Source organism: Mobula hypostoma, chromosome 28 (assembly GCF_963921235.1).
Source record: "Mobula hypostoma chromosome 28, sMobHyp1.1, whole genome shotgun sequence".
NCBI classification, from domain to species: domain Eukaryota; kingdom Metazoa; phylum Chordata; class Chondrichthyes; order Myliobatiformes; family Myliobatidae; genus Mobula; species Mobula hypostoma.
In genome coordinates this window covers 28,496,615-28,513,784 of record NC_086124.1, presented here as the reverse complement: position 1 = coordinate 28,513,784, position 17,170 = coordinate 28,496,615, and the positions used below count along the sequence as shown (strand labels likewise).

The following is a 17,170-nucleotide window of genomic DNA, read 5'->3' as shown; positions in this document are numbered from 1 at the left end:
CCGTGAACACTACCTTACACTTTAAAAAAAAATTTCTGTTATTTTGCACGACTTATTTTGACTATTGAATGGATATATATTTACTGTATTTCAGCTTTTTTCCTCTATTTATCCTGTATTGCTTTGTACTGCTGCCATAAAGTTAACAAATTTCATGACCTACGCCAGTGATATGAAACCTGATTCTCGTAATCACACAACAGAGACAGACAGACACATACATACACACACACACAGAGGAACACCTCTGGTGTCACAATCACGTACACACTGGTCTTCCACCCAGTGAGACAGTCTCATCAGCCATCTCACTGTCAGCCACACATTCACGTCCCCACCCATGTCCAACAGCCAGACCCATTCACACGGTCACAGCCCAGTATGTGATCACTGACAGTCACTGGGTCAGACTGACAAACCTGTAATACTGCAATAGTGAAGTGGACTGTCTTATTTACAGTCAGAGCTATGCACAACCGCACAGCACGCTTAATACCTGTACAACAGTTATATTGATGGCTGTATTGCGTGCCTGGCGATTGTACCACACACAACTGAGCCGGCAACTCTGTGTGCCTGACGACTGTACTGTGCACAGCCATGCTAATGTCTGTACTATATACCTGCCGACTGTCCTGCGTGCCTACCGACTGTACTGTGCACAGCTGTGCTGATGGCTGTACTATGGGCAGCCATGCCAGCGAATGTACCGCGCACCGGACGACTGTACCGTGCACAGCCACACCAACAACCGTACCGCGTGTTCGACAGCCCAAGTGAGACAGGACTAACACTGAGGTAATTCAATACTTTATTATCAGCAGTGACACGCTCGGTCAAAGGACAGGACTGGCCCTCCCCTCACTCCTCGCCCTCGGGAGGGAGGATGATCTTGTCCGGGTTGAAGTAGTTCATGCTAATGGCTGGGAGCCCCTCGGCTTCTCTTTGCTTCAGCTGTCGTTCTGCCTCCCTCCTGGCCCACTGCCGCATCCTGAGGGTGGGGAGAGAGAGGGAGAAGATTCTTTAGTGCTGACAGGGTGAGAGGGTTGGCGGTGGTGGTGGGAGAGAGGCGGCTTACGGTTCGGGCGCCTGGAGGTGAGCGCTGACGGCAGAGGAGGCTCGGGAAGGAGGATGCGCCCGATTGACCATATAAAGAACCGGGGAGGGAGCGGGGAAATCCACTCAATCCCTCCGTCACACCTTCTGGGTGGACGGGAGAGACCCTCAACCCAGAGAGTGGCTATCTGGGAGTTGCGGGTGGGGGTGGGAGCAATGACTATGTGGGAGGAATGGCAGGGAGGGGACAACAGTGGGGAGGGGGCACTGACAGCGGGGGGGAATAGCGGAGGGGGCACTGGCAACGGGGGGGAATAGCGGAGGGGGGCACTGGCAACGGGGGGGAGTAATAGTTGAGGGAGCCGGAGGGGGGCATCGGGGGGGGGGGAGAGTAACTTGCCTAGAGAGGGACAACAGGGAGCAGGAGGGGTGGGAAGCTGCTGGGGAGATATCGGGCTGTGCAGGGAGAGCAGAGATGCAGAGACACATTACAGCAATATCAGGATATAAAAATACCACCTCAGGAAGCTATTTCAGGAAGCTGAATACATTATCAGCTAAACACAGAGACCTATCATCTCCTGGGGAATGTGTCCGCAGTTCCTGTTGGAACAGCAACAGATACTGGGAAAAGAGGCAGAGAGCGTCTCCGTGATTCTCTCCCCCTCACCTCACCCCACCCCTCCGTCTTTGTGAAGCCTTTTCCCTCCCTTACACCTGGCCATCACCATGACTCCCTCCCTCACAGCCCTGCCCGTCTCCATGGCCCTCGCCCTCCCCTACACCCCCCCCCAGTCTCAGTAACCACCACTCACTGTCTGCGACCCTCCTCTCTCCCCATGCCCCTCCCTGTTTCTGTGACCCCCCCTTCCTACCCTACATCCCTCCCCAACTCCATAACCCCCCACCCCCTACACCTCTTCCAGACTCCATATCCCCCTCCCTCCCCATGCCCCCGTGTCTCTGTGACCCTCTCCCTACCCTAAACCCCATCCAGACTCCATATCCCCCTCCCTCCCCATGCCCCCATCTCTGTGACCCTCTCCCTACCCTAAACCCCAGACTCCATATCCCCCTCCCTCCCCATGCCCCCGTCTCTGTGACCCTCTCCCTACCCTACACCCTTCCCCGTCTCAGTGACGCTCTCCCCGCCGCAGAGAAATAGCTAATTAATATCAGCGGGGAGACAATTAGTGAGAGGACATCAGGGAAGAGAAGTTACTGAAATGGTGAGGGATCTGAATTAATGCCTGTGGGGGGGGGGTTGTTTGGGCAGAAGTTGGGAGTGAGGGGCTAGAGGGAGTGAAAAGGCGAGTGGGGAGAAGGAACAGAAGGGGGGTTAGCGAGGGGAGGGTTCATAGGCAAGGGAGGGGATGGCGAGCAGAGAGGGTGAGGGGTAGAAAGGGGGAAAAGCAGTTTCAGGAGTTGCTGGATAAACACTTGGCCCAGGCAAGTGGGGAGAGTCCGATCACGCTCCTGACTTGTAGATGGGGGTAGGTAATGTGACTGATGCAGTGTGCGTGGACTAACTCTACCCAAGCAAGTGGGAAGTGTCCGGTCACACTCCTGACACAAGTGAAGAGATTCCGTCACCCGCCGGACTTGTGGATATGTTGGAGGTGAGATGGGATAACGCGGCCGATGTGGAGTGCATGCACTGGTCAAATGGAGTTACGTCACACCCCTGACCCACGGACAGGCGAAAGGCCTTGGACAAGAACACGTGAACGGAAAGGACAGCAGAGGAACGGTGTTTAATCACATAGCACTCCAGCCTCACAGACAATTCATGCGTTGGCACAACTGGGGCAAGAACTAGGCCAGGGACGACACGTGCACATTTACAAACCCATAGCTCAGGAGACAAACTGCAGGGTGTCCTAACCACGAACAGGCTGGCACATCAGGGGACTGCATCCCGAATAATATCCAGTACCGGTTATACAGTGATAGACCCGTCCCCACTGGTATCATACCCCGGTGTTACACAGTGACAGACCCGTCCCCACCGGTACCGTACCCCGGTGTTACACAGTGACAGACCGGTCCCCAGCGGTACCGTACCCCGGTGTTATACAGTGACAGACCTGTCCCCACCGGTACCGTACCCCAGTGTTACACAGTGACAGACCCGTCCCCACCGGTACCGTACCCCATGTTACACAGTGACAGACCCGTCCCCACCGGTACCGTACCCCGGTGTTAACAGTGACAGACCCGTCCCCACCGGTACTGTACCCCATGTTACACAGTGACAGACCCGTCCCCTGGTGTTACACAGTGACCCAATGTTATAAAGGGTAGGTGGGGTCTGATGCTTTTGCCTGTATTATTGGTAGAAATATTCTGGATAACAGCTCTGTCTGACTGAATCCGGCACACCTGGTTACCTAATGAGGGAGCAGCTTCTTTTTCTGGGAGACGGTGATTGAGGTCATCGCTATTTTTATATCCGTGACTTAACACTGTGAAGCCTTGTCTCAGCAAACAAGCACATGCACAGTGACAGACCCTACCAACTGTGACCGGCAACTGTCGTCTTACAGAGAGCAGCAGGTGGAGTGCCATTGAGCGCGATCTGGTGCGGGACTGCAAAATGGAGGCCTGCATCCGGCCGTACTGGGCTGAGGAGGGACCGACCGGCTGCGGGAGTGGACGGCGACCAGGGAGCTCGGTGCCGCAGGAGTGGCTGGCGGCGAATATTCCTGGCAGGAGGAGGTGGTGAGGAGCGGGCACCTCGTGGTGGGAGGGGGCGGTGAGGAGCGGGCACCTCGTGGTGGGAGGGGAGGGGGCGGTGAGGAGTGGGCACCTCGTGGTGGGAGGGGGTGGTGAGGAGCGGGCACCTCGTGGTGGGAGGGGGCGGTGAGGAGTGGGCACCTCGTGGTGGGAGGAGGTGGTGAGGAGCGGGAGGGGGCGGTGAGGAGTGGGCACCTCGTGGTGGAAGGGGGTGGTGAGGAGCGGGCACCTCATGGTGGGAGGGGAGGGGGCGGTGAGGAGCGGGCACCTCGTGGTGGGAGGGGAGGGGGCAGTGAGGAGTGGGCACCTCGTGGTGGGAGGGGAGGGGGCGGTGAGGAGCGGGCACCTCGTGGTGGGTGGGGGTGGTGAGGAGTGGGCACCTCGTGGTGGGAGGGGGCGGTGAGGAGTGGGCACCTCGTGGTGGGAGGAGGTGGTGAGGAGCGGGAGGGGGCGGCGAGGAGCGGGCACCTCGTGGTGGGAGGGGGCGGTGAGGAGCGGGCACCTCGTGGTGGGAGGGGAGGGGGCGGTGAGGAGTGGGCATCTCGTGGTGGGAGGGGGTGGTGAGGAGCGGGCACCTCGTGGTGGGAGGGGGCGGTGAGGAGTGGGCACCTCGTGGTGGGAGGTGGTGGTGAGGAGCGGGAGGGGGCGGTGAGGAGTGGGCACCTCGTGGTGGAAGGGGGTGGTGAGGAGCGGGCACCTCATGGTGGGAGGGGAGGGGGCGGTGAGGAGCGGGCACCTCGTGGTGGGAGGGGAGGGGGCAGTGAGGAGTGGGCACCTCGTGGTGGGAGGGGAGGGGGCGGTGAGGAGCGGGCACCTCGTGGTGGGAGGGGGTGGTGAGGAGTGGGCACCTCGTGGTGGGAGGGGGCGGTGAGGAGTGGGCACCTCGTGGTGGGAGGAGGTGGTGAGGAGCGGGAGGGGGCGGCGAGGAGCGGGCACCTCGTGGTGGGAGGGGGCGGTGAGGAGTGGGCACCTCGTGGTGGGAGGGGGCGGTGAGGAGCGGGCACCTCGTGGTGGGAGGGGGCGGTGAGGAGCGGGCACCTCGTGGTGGGAGGGGTCGGTGAGGAGCGGGCACCTCGTGGTGGGAGGGGGCGGTGAGGAGCGGGCACCTCGTGGTGGGAGGGGGCGGCAAGGAGAGACCCCCTGTGGACACTTGGTGAGAAGGGAGCGCCTCACCTCGGGACAGTCAGTGAGGGAGTGGACGTCGGGATGGAGAACGAGCATCACCTACCCTCGGTCCGGCAAGTAGTGGACGAAGGCAGAGCCTATAACGATGGCCACGGAGACGCCGCAGAAGAACACGAGCCTCATGTTCCACACGTCCACCACAGGGTCCGCGCTGAAGCCGTGGTACTCCGGGTTCTGTGACGGGAAGCAGTGGACGTCAGACAGCAGGGAGAAGGGATCAATACAGAGACAGGAACACTCACAACACGCTGGAGGAAATCAGATCGGGCAGCATCCACGGAAACAATCAGTCAACGTTTCGGGCCGGAACCCTTTGTCAGGACTGTAGAGGGAGGGGGCAGAGGCCCTATAAAGAAGGTGGGGGGAGGGTGGGAAGGAGAGGGCTGGTAGGTGCCGGGTGAAAAACCAGTGAGGGGAAAGATAAAGGGGTGGGGGAGGGGATAGGCACAGTTTTCCCAGTTCAGGCTTGACCCAGGGAGATGGAGAATGGCCACGATAATCCCAGTGTGTGAGTCTGATCCAGGGATGAGGAGAGGGAGCAGCTCACTTGGAGAGACCGGAACACATAGGAGCAGAATTAGGCCATTCAGCCCATTGATTCCATTCCATCATTCCATCATGGCTGATGTATTATCCCTCTCGACCCCATTCTCCTGCCTTCTCCCCGTAACCTTTGACGCCCCGACTGATGAAGAACCTATCAACATCCACTTTAAATGTACCCAGTGACTTTGCCTTCATAGCCATTCCTGGCAATGATTTCCACAGATTCGCCACCATCTGGCTAAAGGTATTCACCTCTGTTCTAAAGGGACGTCCCAGTGTGGAAACATCCTCTCCATGTCCAATCCATCTTGGCCTTTCAATATTCGGTAGGTTTCAAGGAGATCCCCCCCGGTTCTTCTAAACACCAGCGAGTACAGGCCCCGAGCTATCAACCACTAACCCTTAAATGAAGCCTGGAATCATTCTCGTGAGCCTCCACTGGACCCTGGCAGGTGGCAGTCCAAAACTGCGCACAGTACTCCAAGTGCGGTCTGACCAGAGCCTTATAAAGCCTCAGCATTACATTCTAGCTTTTATATTCTAGTCTTCTTGAAATGAATGCCAACATTGCATTTGCCTTCCTGCAAGTTAACCTTCAGGGAATCCTGCATGAGGACTCCCAAGTCCCTTTGCACCCCTGATTTCTCCCTGTTTAGAAAACAGTCTGCACTTTTATTCCTTCTGGGAAAGTGCACAGCCATACACTTCCCGACACGGTATTCCATCTGCCGGTTCTCCCAATCTGCAGACTCAATGCTACCTGCCCATTCGCTTATCTTTGCATCACCCACAAAGCCGTCAATTCCATCATCCAGATCTTAGCGTTAGATCCCGGGGGAGGCAGTGGATTGGACTCCCATGGTTGGAAGCAGAAGGTGGTGGTTGAGGGCTGTTTCCTGGGCTGGAGGCCTGTGTCTGGTACATGGGGGTCAGGGTTGGGACCTTTACTACTTGCCGCTAAGATCAAGGATTTAGACGTGAATGCTCAAAGCAGGGTGTACTAGTCTGAAGATGCTGCCAGAAGAGTGGTGATAGGCAGTGGAGAAGATGGTGGAAAATTACAGGGGGTTACCAGCTGAGGACTTTGGAGGCAAACAGCTTTCAAAACCAAAATAAATTTATTATCAAAGTCTACACTCAGTGGCCACTTTATTAAGTACACCTGCAAATGCAAATATCTAATCAGCCAATCACGTTCCAGCAACTCAATGCATAAAAGCATGCAGACATGGTCAAGAGGTTCAGTTGTTGTTCACACCAAACATCAGAATGGGGGAAGAAATGTGATCGAAGTGACTTTGTGGAATGATTCTTGGTGCCAGATGGGGTGGTTTGAGCATCTCAGAAACTGCTGAGTTTCCAGAGTTTACAGAGAAATGGAGTGAAAAACAAAACAAATATCCAGTGAGCGGCGGTTCTGTGAGTGAAAACACCCTGTTAATAAGAGAGGTCAGAGGAGGATGGTACACGCTGACAGGAAGGCGACAGTAACTCTGATAACCATGGGTTACAACAGTAGCGTGCAGACGAGCACCTCTGAACGGACACGTCAAAACTTGAAGTGGATGTGCTACAGCAGCAGAAAACCACAAACATACAGGAGGTAACTAATAAAGTAGCCACTTAGTGTATATCACTATATACTACCTTCAGATAAAGAAATAAATAAAATTTATGATAAACTATACACAAAGACTGACAAACAACCAACGTGCAAAAGACAACATCTGCAAACAATTTTCAAAAAGTAAATAAATAATAGAGACCACGAGTTGTAAAGTTCTGAGAATGAGTCCGCATGCTATTGAAGTGTTAGTCCACCGTTGAAGTGAGTGATGTTATCTACACTGCCTCAGGAGCCTGATGGTTGAGGGGTGACAACTGTCCCTGAACCTGGCGGTGTCTGACCTAAGATTCCTGTAGTTCTGACACGAATGCTTCTCCTCCGCACCCCCCCCCCTTACCCTGGCATAAGTAATGGAGGAGCATTCAGGGTGGGATGGGCAACCTCAATGTCATGTATTGAGAGCACACATTAGCCCCTGGGTATACGGCGGAATGGGAGGGGAGACCCCCATCACCCTCAGATTTGGAACAATTTGCAGCCAGACTTATGGAGGAGGGGTGGAGAAATTGGCTTCCGCTCTCCCATGGAGGGAGAAAACATTCCCCCCCCCACTACATACTCTCCACAAAGAATTTAACTCCCTCGTCTTAATTTCACCACTTGCGTACCGTGACAGGGTCCTGAATTACCCCAATGAACTGTGCTCGATTACCCCTATGAACTGTGCTTTTGAAAAGAGAGAGAGAGTTATTTAACACCGACATCTTGTTTTTAAGAGAGAGAGAGAGATGAAGACTGCTCACAGTTTGTTTATACTTTCCCAAGGACATCGCCTGCTTGTACATTTTTAAAGACAGAGAAGGGAGGAGCTGTTTGAATGACGGTTGGTACTCAGTACGGGGAGATAAATAGAAGGTCAGATGATAGACCTGAGACATGTGATTTTGGACAATGAATGAGCTTTGTTGTGCTCACAGAAAAAGTGGGTTTTTGGCGGATCGATCAGCGGCTCTCGCAGTGTGGAGAGGGTGTGACCGGTGGGGAGTTATTTGTGCGTCCAACCCTGGCCTGGGTTGATAGCTCCACCACAGAAGAACGGTCTCCTTTTGTTGTGGTCACAGTCGGTGACTTCTAAAGGAATTTGGAGGACAACGGGAAGATTGATGGTGTCAGCTCACCTGAAGACTCAAATCTCTCTCTCTCCATCACTACTCATCTCAATACCATGAACTGAACTGAACTTTACTCATCATCATAAGACTATCTAGTTACCCCTAGACTTGAAGAAGCTTGGTTTTCATATATTTCCACACTTACTGATATACTTATTTATATATAATCATTGCTAATCTGTTTTGATTTATCTGCATGTATATTACTGTATTGCGTAGTTACTAATAAATACCATTAGTTAATAGTAATACTGGACTCCAAAGAGTTTTCCATTTCTGCTGGTTCTTTAACCCGTCACGGGGTACGTGACAGTACTGAGGAAGCTCACCAACATCTTAACTCCTTCTAAGGAAGGGTAAGGAAATTTGGCACCTGCCCAATGACCCTCACCAACTTTTTACAGGCACACCATCTTCACCGAAAGGCAGCTGTTCTGAGACTGCAAGAAGCTGTGAACCAGCCTGCCCGTCCATGGACTCTGTCTACACTGTCTACTTCCTACCGGCCCCAGACACTCTCCCCTCGGGCAGCAGATACAAACGCCTGACAGCACACACCACCAGCTCCTATCTTCCAGATCGAAGGCTATTGACGCACCGACGATGTCTCCTTGTACGGTGACGAAACCCTTGCACGTAAATGGCCAAGATCGGAGAACAACTCAACCATCACCCACCTGAGCTACACGCTTTCCACACGATTTCCTATTCACTTTGAACATTTGGCGATAACGAACCAATTAGCAACTGAGTGTGCCTGCAGGAAAATTAATCTCAGGGTCGTATGTGCTGACATACACGTACTTCGATAACAAATATACCTTGAACTTTGAACACCCCCCGCCTCACTGATAGCAGACAGACATTGGAGCAGAATTAGGCCATTTGGCCCATCGAGTCTGCTCAGCCATTCCGTTTTGGCAGATTTATCATCTCTTTCAACACCATTCCCCTGCCTTCTTCCCGTAACTTTTGATGGACCTACTAATCAAGAACCTATCAACCTCCGTTTTAAATAACTTGGCCTCCACTGCTGTCCGTGGCAATGAATTCCACAGATTCACCACCCTCTGGCTAAAGAAATTCCTCCTCATCCCTGTTCTAAAGTGGCATCCTTGTATTCTGAGGCTGTGCCCTCTGCTCCTAGGCTTCCGACTATAGGAATCATCCTCTCCCTGTCCACTCTATCCAGCCCTTTCAATATTTGATAGGTTTCTAAGAGATCACCGGTCATTCTAAACTCCAGCAAGTACTGGCCCAGAGCCATCAAACAATCCCATGTTAACCCTTTCATTCCCGGTATAATCTTCATGAACTTCCTCTGGACCCTCCCCTCCCCATCCTTTCTTATAAAAGGAGCCCAACACTAAACAGAAAGAAAATACAAACAAGAGAAAATCTGCAGATGCTGGAAATCCAAGCAACACATGCAAAATGCGGGAAGAACTCAACAGGCCAGGCAGCATTTATGGAAAAGAGTACAGCTGATGTTTTGGACTGAGACCCCTCGGAAGGACTTAACCCTTTAATTCTCAGACTCATTCTTGTGAACCATCTCTGGACCCTCTCCAATTTCAGCACATTCTTTCTTAGATAAGTAGCCCAAAACTGCTCACAATACTCCAAGTGTGGTCTGACCCGTGCCTTACGAAGCCTCAACCCCACATCCTCACTTTTATATTCTAGTCTTCTTGAAATTAATGCTAACATCGCATTTGCCTTCCATTTGACCAACTCAACCTGCAAGTTAACCTTTGGGGAACCTTTCAATTCTAAAACAAATAAAAGTTTTCTCCAATCAGAAACCATGGATGAACAGAGAAGTTCGCTTACTGCTCAAAGCCAGAGATTCAGCCTTCAGGTCTGGAGACCGGGAGACTTACAGCTCAGCCAGGGCCAGCCTGAGGAGGGGAATCTCTCAGGCTAAACACATATACAAACAGAGAATTGAGGAGCATTTCAACTCCTCGGACTCCCAGCGCACATGGCATGGCATACAGGTCATTACAGACTTCAAACCACCTAGTACTGTGCCCCCTTTCAGCTCTGCTTCCCTCCCTGATGAGCTCAATTACTTCTACACTCGCTTTGACCGAGAGAACAAGGAGGTCACCCTCAAAGCGGATCTCCCACCTGGTGAACTGCCTCTCTCACTTTCCACCTCTGATGTCTGTGCCACCCTGAGCAGGGTGAGTGTACGGAAGGCAGCTGGTCCGGATGGAATACCTGGCCGTGTGCAGGGCAGTTGGCCGGGGTCTTCACGGACATTTTCAATCTGTCCCTGGCCCAGGCAGTTGTCCCCACAAGCTTCAAGATCGCCACCATCGTGCCAGTGCTGAAGCATTCCACTGCCACGGGCCTGAATGACTTCCGTCCAGTTGCACTCACCCCCATCATTGCAAAGTGCTTTGAGAGACTGGTTCTATCACATCTGAAATCCTGTCTGCCCACTACCCTGGACCCCCATCAATTTGCCTAGCGAACCAACAGGTCAACAGAGGATCCATCTCCATGGCACTTCACTCTGCCCTGACCCACCTGGACAGCCCCAACTCTTACGTCAGAATGCTGTTCATTGACTTTAGTTCGGCATTCAATACTGTGATCCCCTCCAAGCCGATCGCCAAACTTCACCAACCTGGTATCAGCTCATCCCTCTGCAATTGGACCCTGGACTTTCTGACTAACAGACACCAATCAGTTAAGTTAGACAACTTCTCCTCCTCCACTCTCACCCTGAACACCGGCGTGCCTCAAGGCTGTGTGCTGAGCCCTCTTCTGTACTCCCTTTTCACCTATGACTGCGTTCCTGTACATGGTTCTAACTCCATAATCAAGTTTGCAGACGACACCATGGTGGTTGGCCTGATCAGAGGGGATGATGAGACGGCCTACAGGGACGAGGTCCAGCACCTGGCCGCGTGGTGTGCCGACAACAACCTGGCCCTTAACACCCTGAAGACCAAGGAGATCATTGTGGACTTCAGGCATGCCAGGAGTCACACTCACGTCCCCATCTACATCAACGGAGCTATAGTGGAGCGTGTATGAAGCTTCAAATTCCTTGGTGTCCACATTTCCGAGGATCTCACCTGGTCCCTGAACTCCTCCATCCTGATCAACAAGGCGCAATAGCGCCTCTATTTCCTGCAAAGCATCAAGGAAGCTCACCTCTGTCCCAGGATACTGACGGACTTTTACCGCTGTACCATTGAGAGCATACTCATCAACGACATCTCAGTGTGGTATGGCAATTGTCCCGTATCAGACCGCAAAGCACTCCAGCAGGTGGTGAAAACTGCCCAGCAGATTATCAGCACCCAATTGCCCACCATTGAGAACACACCCTCTCCATGAACTGTTTGTTCTTCTGCCATCAGGCAAATGTTACAGGAGCAGCAAAACTAAAACCACAAGGCTACTAAACAGCTTTGTCCCACAGGCAGTCAGACTGCTAAATAGCTGCTCCACCTGACTCTGCTTTGGACACTTATAACTTGATTTTAACTGACATGTGGCTGTTGTGTTTTACTATTTATTGTTAAGTTTACTATTTAGTGTTGCGTTTGTTATGTTATGATTACACTGTTCCTGGGAAATGCTGTCTCATTCCGCCCTGCGCAGAGCTGATGTACGGTTAGAATGACAACAAAGTTTTTTGAATCTTGAATCTACCATAAACACTGCCTGGGCAGGGCGAAAAGCATTATCAAGGATGCATCTCACCCTAACCATGGACTTTTTACTCTCCTCCCATCCGGTAGGCACTACAGGAGCCTCCGCTCCTGCTCCAGCAGGCACAGGAAGAGCTTCTTCCCTGAGGCTGTGACCCTGTTGAACCTCTCATCACAGCGCTATGCAGTATCGCACCCATATTGTACTGTCTCAGTACTTTTATATTTGTCACTTACTTTTTATTCGTAGTTATTTTGTAAATAACACTATTCTTTCCTTTTCTGGTTAGATGCTAACTGCATTTCATTGGCTTTGTATCTGTGCTCGGCAAAATGACAATAAAGTTGAACCTAATCTAATCTAAATCTAATCTATTGACTCGTGTTCTTTGGCCCTCATGGGTTCGTAGATGGCATTTATTTTGATACATTTGTTTATGGGGTTATCAGAGGAGAACGCCTCTAAAAATTCTCTGCCTGCTTCGTGTTTGCCTGTGCCAGAACCTCTGCGGTGTCCCAGTCCAAGTGCTGTTCTTCTTGGCTTCTTCCCCTCTGTCATCTGATTTCTGAATCGTCCAAGAACACGACATCGTTACTTTTCCCCTGCAATGTTTTACTAGTCTGTGACAGCAATTTCGACGCCTTTACACTGCACAGCAGCCACAATTCAAAAAACTTCACAACACACGTCAGTGATAACCAGATTCTGGATCTCACCGAAACCTACCGAATACTGAAAGGCCTAATCAAACAAAAAAACAAAAAAAAAAATTAAAAAAAAGAGTGGATCCCTTCCACTCTGTTCATAGAGTTTAATCTGCAACTCTGGTTGCTACTGCCTTCCCCATTCCTGCGCCAGTCCGACGCCCTTGGCTGCCCCTGCTGCTGGGGTGAAGCCCAACAGAATCTGGAGGAAAAACACTTTGGGTTCCCCTTCAATGAACAACTGAATTCTCCAACACGAGGTCAACTGTTCCCCCTGTGTCCCAGTCGTCTTTGCCTCTGACCCAGCAACGAACTATGGCTCCCCACCACATTTCAAGACAACAAGCTGCAGTCCCATTACCCCAGTTTCCTCTGCACCCCACACCCCCAGAAGGGGTGGAGAAAATGGCATTGTCCTCCATATGTGCAACTATCCATCCCCTACCTGGATCACACCATTTTTGTCAGCGCTCCTGATCTGCAGTATGTGATGGGACAGCGTGGAGGGAGCTTCACTCCGTGTCTGACCCTGGGAGTGTGTGATGGGACAATATGGAGGGAGCTTCACTCTGTGTCTGACCCCAGGAGTGTGTGATGGGACGGTGTGGAGGGAGCTTCACTCCGTGTCTGACCCTGGGAGTGTGTGATGGGACAGCATGGAGGGAAATTCAATCTGTGTCTGACCCCGGGAGTGTGTGATAGGACAATGTGGAGGACAGTGTGGAGACACATGGGATTTTGAACCTCTAATCATGCTCCAGCTTTTGACATCTTTCTATGCCCCAATCCCAGGGTCCGACACTGAATGAATCTCCCTCCACACCGTCCCATCACACACTCCCGGGGTCAGACACGGAGTGAAACTCCCTCCACACTGTCCCATCACACACTCCTGCGGTCAGACACAGAGTGAAACTCCCTCCACACCATCCCATCACACACTCCCGGGGTCAGACACGGAGTGAAGCTCCCTCCACGCCGTCCATCACACACTCCCGGGGTCAGACACAGAGTGAAGCTCCCTCCACACCGTCCCATCACACACTCCCGGGGTCAGACACAGAGTGAAGCTCCCTCCACACCGTCCCATCACACACTCCCGGGGTCGGACACACAGTGAAGTCCCCCAGCTCCCTTCCACCCCGGAACGTCCAGCTGGCGCCTCCTCACCTTATCAAACAGGTTCACCTCGCGATGCGGAGCGTCTCCATGCCCGACACCAAGGACGGGCTCCTGGACTACGATGGAGGATGTAGCCTCATCGCGAGGAGAGTGTCCGAGGGCCCGGCGGGGAACCAAGGCCTGCACCCCAGCCCCAGCCCCAGTCCTGCAATAGCAGCTCCCCAGCCACCTCAACAGAGCAACACTCCGCGCCGCCATCTTGCCCTGACGCGCCGCTTTTCGTCACGCCCTCAATCTGACTGACATCCCTGCTCTCCAATCTACTGGCTCTGCCCGCCTCCTCCTCTCTCAGCTCCTCAATGACAGACAGGCCCACTCTCCAATCCACATCGCGGAGATACTTCCGACCCCGCTATAACCTCTGACAGACAGCCCCGATCACCAATGGCCGCAGGGACCCGGCGCGACATTTCTCCCCCTATTCCCGCCTCCCTCCCTGCTATACATCCAATGGACGCCTTCGCTTTGCAGCTTGACTGTGTGATAGACAACGCGCTTCTCCCAATAGACGACTCGGCAGTACTCCGTGGAGGCAGTCTTCTCTGACAGACAGCCCCGCTGTCCAATCGTCGGCAAAATCTGTCGCTGCTCTGCCTCCGGACCCGCCCTTTGGTCGCTCTTCATTGGCCGCTTGTGGCACCGAGCCCTGGCCCCGCCGTTCCAATGACAGATAGCCGCTCTGTCCAATTGAAGCCGTGATCCTCTGACTGACAGACCCCCGCTCCAATCGGTTGATTGACATTGAGAGACGTCAAGTGAAAGTCAAAAACAGCAGCTGTTCTGCGGGTGGTGGAAATCAGAGTAACGCGCACAAAATGCTGCCGGAACTCAGCGGGTTCGGCAACGTCTACTGATATGAATAAACAGTTTTATTCCGGCATCTTCCCCCTTCATTTCCAGTTCTCCGCCCGAAATATCAACTGGTTATTAATTTCCAGGGATGATGCCTGACCTGCGGAGTTCCTCCAATGTCAAAGTCAAAATTATTGTCAAAGTATATAGAACAGAGATGCGGACAAACTACTTTAGTCAGAGGGTGATAAAGTTGTGAAATTTGCTGCCATGAGCGGCTGTGGAGGCCAAGTCATTGGGTGCATTTAAAGCAGAGGTTCCTGATTAGCCAGGGCATCAACGGGTGTGGGGAGAAGGCAGGGGAGTGGGGATGACTGGAAGAATTGGATCAGCCCATGATTGAATGGCGGAGCACACTCGATGGGCCGAATGGCCTACTTCTGCTCCTATATCTTATGGTCTTATAGGTCACGCTGAAATTCTTTTATTGCAGACTTCTACAGAAAATAAATAAATACGCTATTTTACCTAAAGAAAAATTGACAAACAGCCAACGTGGAAAGACGCTTTATGATTTTTTTAAAAAAATACTGAACTCATAAGTTGTAAGGAATCCGTGAAAGCCAGCCATTGGGGCGTAGAATCAGTACAAAGTTCTGGTGTGCTGATGATTCAGGTTCAGGAAGGAGCCTGATGGTTGAGGGGTAATGCCTCCCGAAGCTGGTGGTGTGGGTCCCGCGGCTCCTGTACCTTCTTCCTGATGGCAGCAGCGAGAAGCGAGCATGACCTGGGCGGTGGGAGGCCCGATGATGGATGCTGCTTTCCTGTGGCAGGGCTCCACGTAGATGTCCTGAACGGCGGGGCAGATATCCCAACTCTTGGCCCTTCCCAAAAGGCAAGAGACCTGCAGAAGATTGACATTGGAGCTGTGCATGCTGAGGGTTGTTGCCCCAGCACACAGCTCAGCTCAGTTACAGATACACGGTGAGATTGCAGGGTCTAGGACACGTGCCACGACGACCAGACTCAAAAACAATTTCCTTCCCCTAACAGTAAAGCTGACCGGCACCTTTGCCCTCTAACACCCCTCCCCCATCACCACCACCACTACTTTACCATTTCCTGTCTGCCACCTTGTGTACAGACACTCCTAACCTATGTATATAAGCTATCTCGTGTATTCATATTGATTGTGTTTTTTAAAATCTTATTGCATTTTATCGTGCTGCAGTAAAAGTAGTTTTGTTCCCCTTACACTCGTGCACTGGAAATGATATTAAATAATCTTGAATCTTAAAAGTGCGATTTCAAAGCGGACACAGCAACGGCTCCAGTGTGCACAGATTCACCATGTCATCCAAAACTTAGACAGACTGCTGTAGTGGGGAGTACCCTGACCGGCTGCCTCACGGAAAATCCTACAAACTGTCGTGAGCACAGAGTAAGGTATCACAGAAAAGGCTTTCCCCGTCACAGGCAAAGGCCTGCCTGCCACTGAGCACATCTACAAGGAGCAGCATTCTTCTTCAAGAAAACCCCACCATCCAGACCGTCCTCTCTTCACCCCGCTACCATCTGGGAGGTGGTACCGGAGCATGAGGTCCGGTCTCACACCACCAGGTTCAGGAACAGTTCTTGCCCTGCGACCAACAGGCTCTTGAAGCAAAGAGCATAACTTCACTGTTCCCACAAACCATGATCTCTCCTTCAAGGACTCTTCATCTCATGTTCTCGATATTTATTTGTTACTGTTATTTCTTCCTTTTTGCATTTGCGCCGGTCGTTGTCTTTCGCTCTCTGGTTGAAAGCCCTGGTTGGTGCAGATTTTCATCGACTCTATTCTGTTTACCATTCTGTTAGGGATTTACTAAGTATGCCCACAAAGAAATGAATCTCGGGGATGTATATGGTGACATGTATGTAGTTTGATAATAAATTCACTTTGAACTTTTGAACTTTGAACAACATGCTTGCCCCCTCATTACATCAATTTATTAGTCATTAGACCCAATTTACATCCGTGATGCGCAAGTGAAACAGGTCAAAAGCTTTAAGTTCCTTGGGGTCAATATCACAAATGACCTGACTTGGTCCAACCAAGCAGAGTCCACTGCCAAGAAGGCCCACCAACACCTTTACTTCCTGAGAAAACTAAACAAATTTGGCCTGTCCCCTAAAACCCTCACTAGTTTTTATAGATGCACCGTAGAAAGCATTCTCTTAGGGTACATCAGAACCTGGTATGGAAGTTGTCCTGTCCAAGACCGGAAGAAGCTGCAGAAGATCGTGAACACAGCGCAGCACATCACACAAACCAATCTTCCGTCCGTGGACTCACTTTACACCACACGCTGTCGGAGAAGTGCTGCCAGGATAATCAAGGACACGACCCACCCAGCCAACACACTTTTCGTCCCTCTTCCCTCTGGGAGAAGGCTCAGGAGCTTGAAGACTCGTATGTCCAGATTTGGGAACAGCTTCTTTCCAACTGTGATAAGACTGCTGAACGGATCCTGACCCGGATCTGGGCCGTACCCTCCAAATATCCGGACCTG

The 17,170-nt window shown here is 52.1% G+C and overlaps 1 protein-coding gene across 1 annotated transcript; it reads right to left on the bottom strand.

Annotated features, from left to right (window-relative positions):
* Positions 1–800: 800 nt before the first annotated feature.
* ndufb11 (NADH:ubiquinone oxidoreductase subunit B11) lies at positions 801–14,058 on the bottom strand. The gene is made up of 3 exons (XM_063034654.1): positions 13,812–14,058; positions 5,021–5,151; positions 801–991 (listed from the first exon to the last, which is right to left on the bottom strand). The coding sequence occupies exons 1-3, from the start codon at positions 14,019–14,021 to the stop codon at positions 862–864; spliced, it is 471 nt and encodes a 156-aa protein (XP_062890724.1). The 5' UTR covers positions 14,022–14,058; the 3' UTR covers positions 801–861.
* Positions 14,059–17,170: the final 3,112 nt, after the last annotated feature.

What these genes read in the sequence shown, in the direction of transcription:
- ndufb11 (XM_063034654.1), bottom strand. Translation starts at nt 14,021, where the DNA reads ATGGCGGCGCGGAGTGTTGCTCTGTTGAGGTGGCTGGGGAGCTGCTAT. An exon ending in AGGTGAACCTGTTTGATAAG is followed by an intron (nt 5,152 to 13,811) that starts GTGAGGAGGCGC and finishes TTCCCGTCACAG; the next exon opens with AACCCGGAGTACCACGGCTT. An exon ending in CACTACTTGCCGGACCGAGG is followed by an intron (nt 992 to 5,020) that starts GTAGGTGATGCT and finishes CCCCACCCTCAG; the next exon opens with GATGCGGCAGTGGGCCAGGA.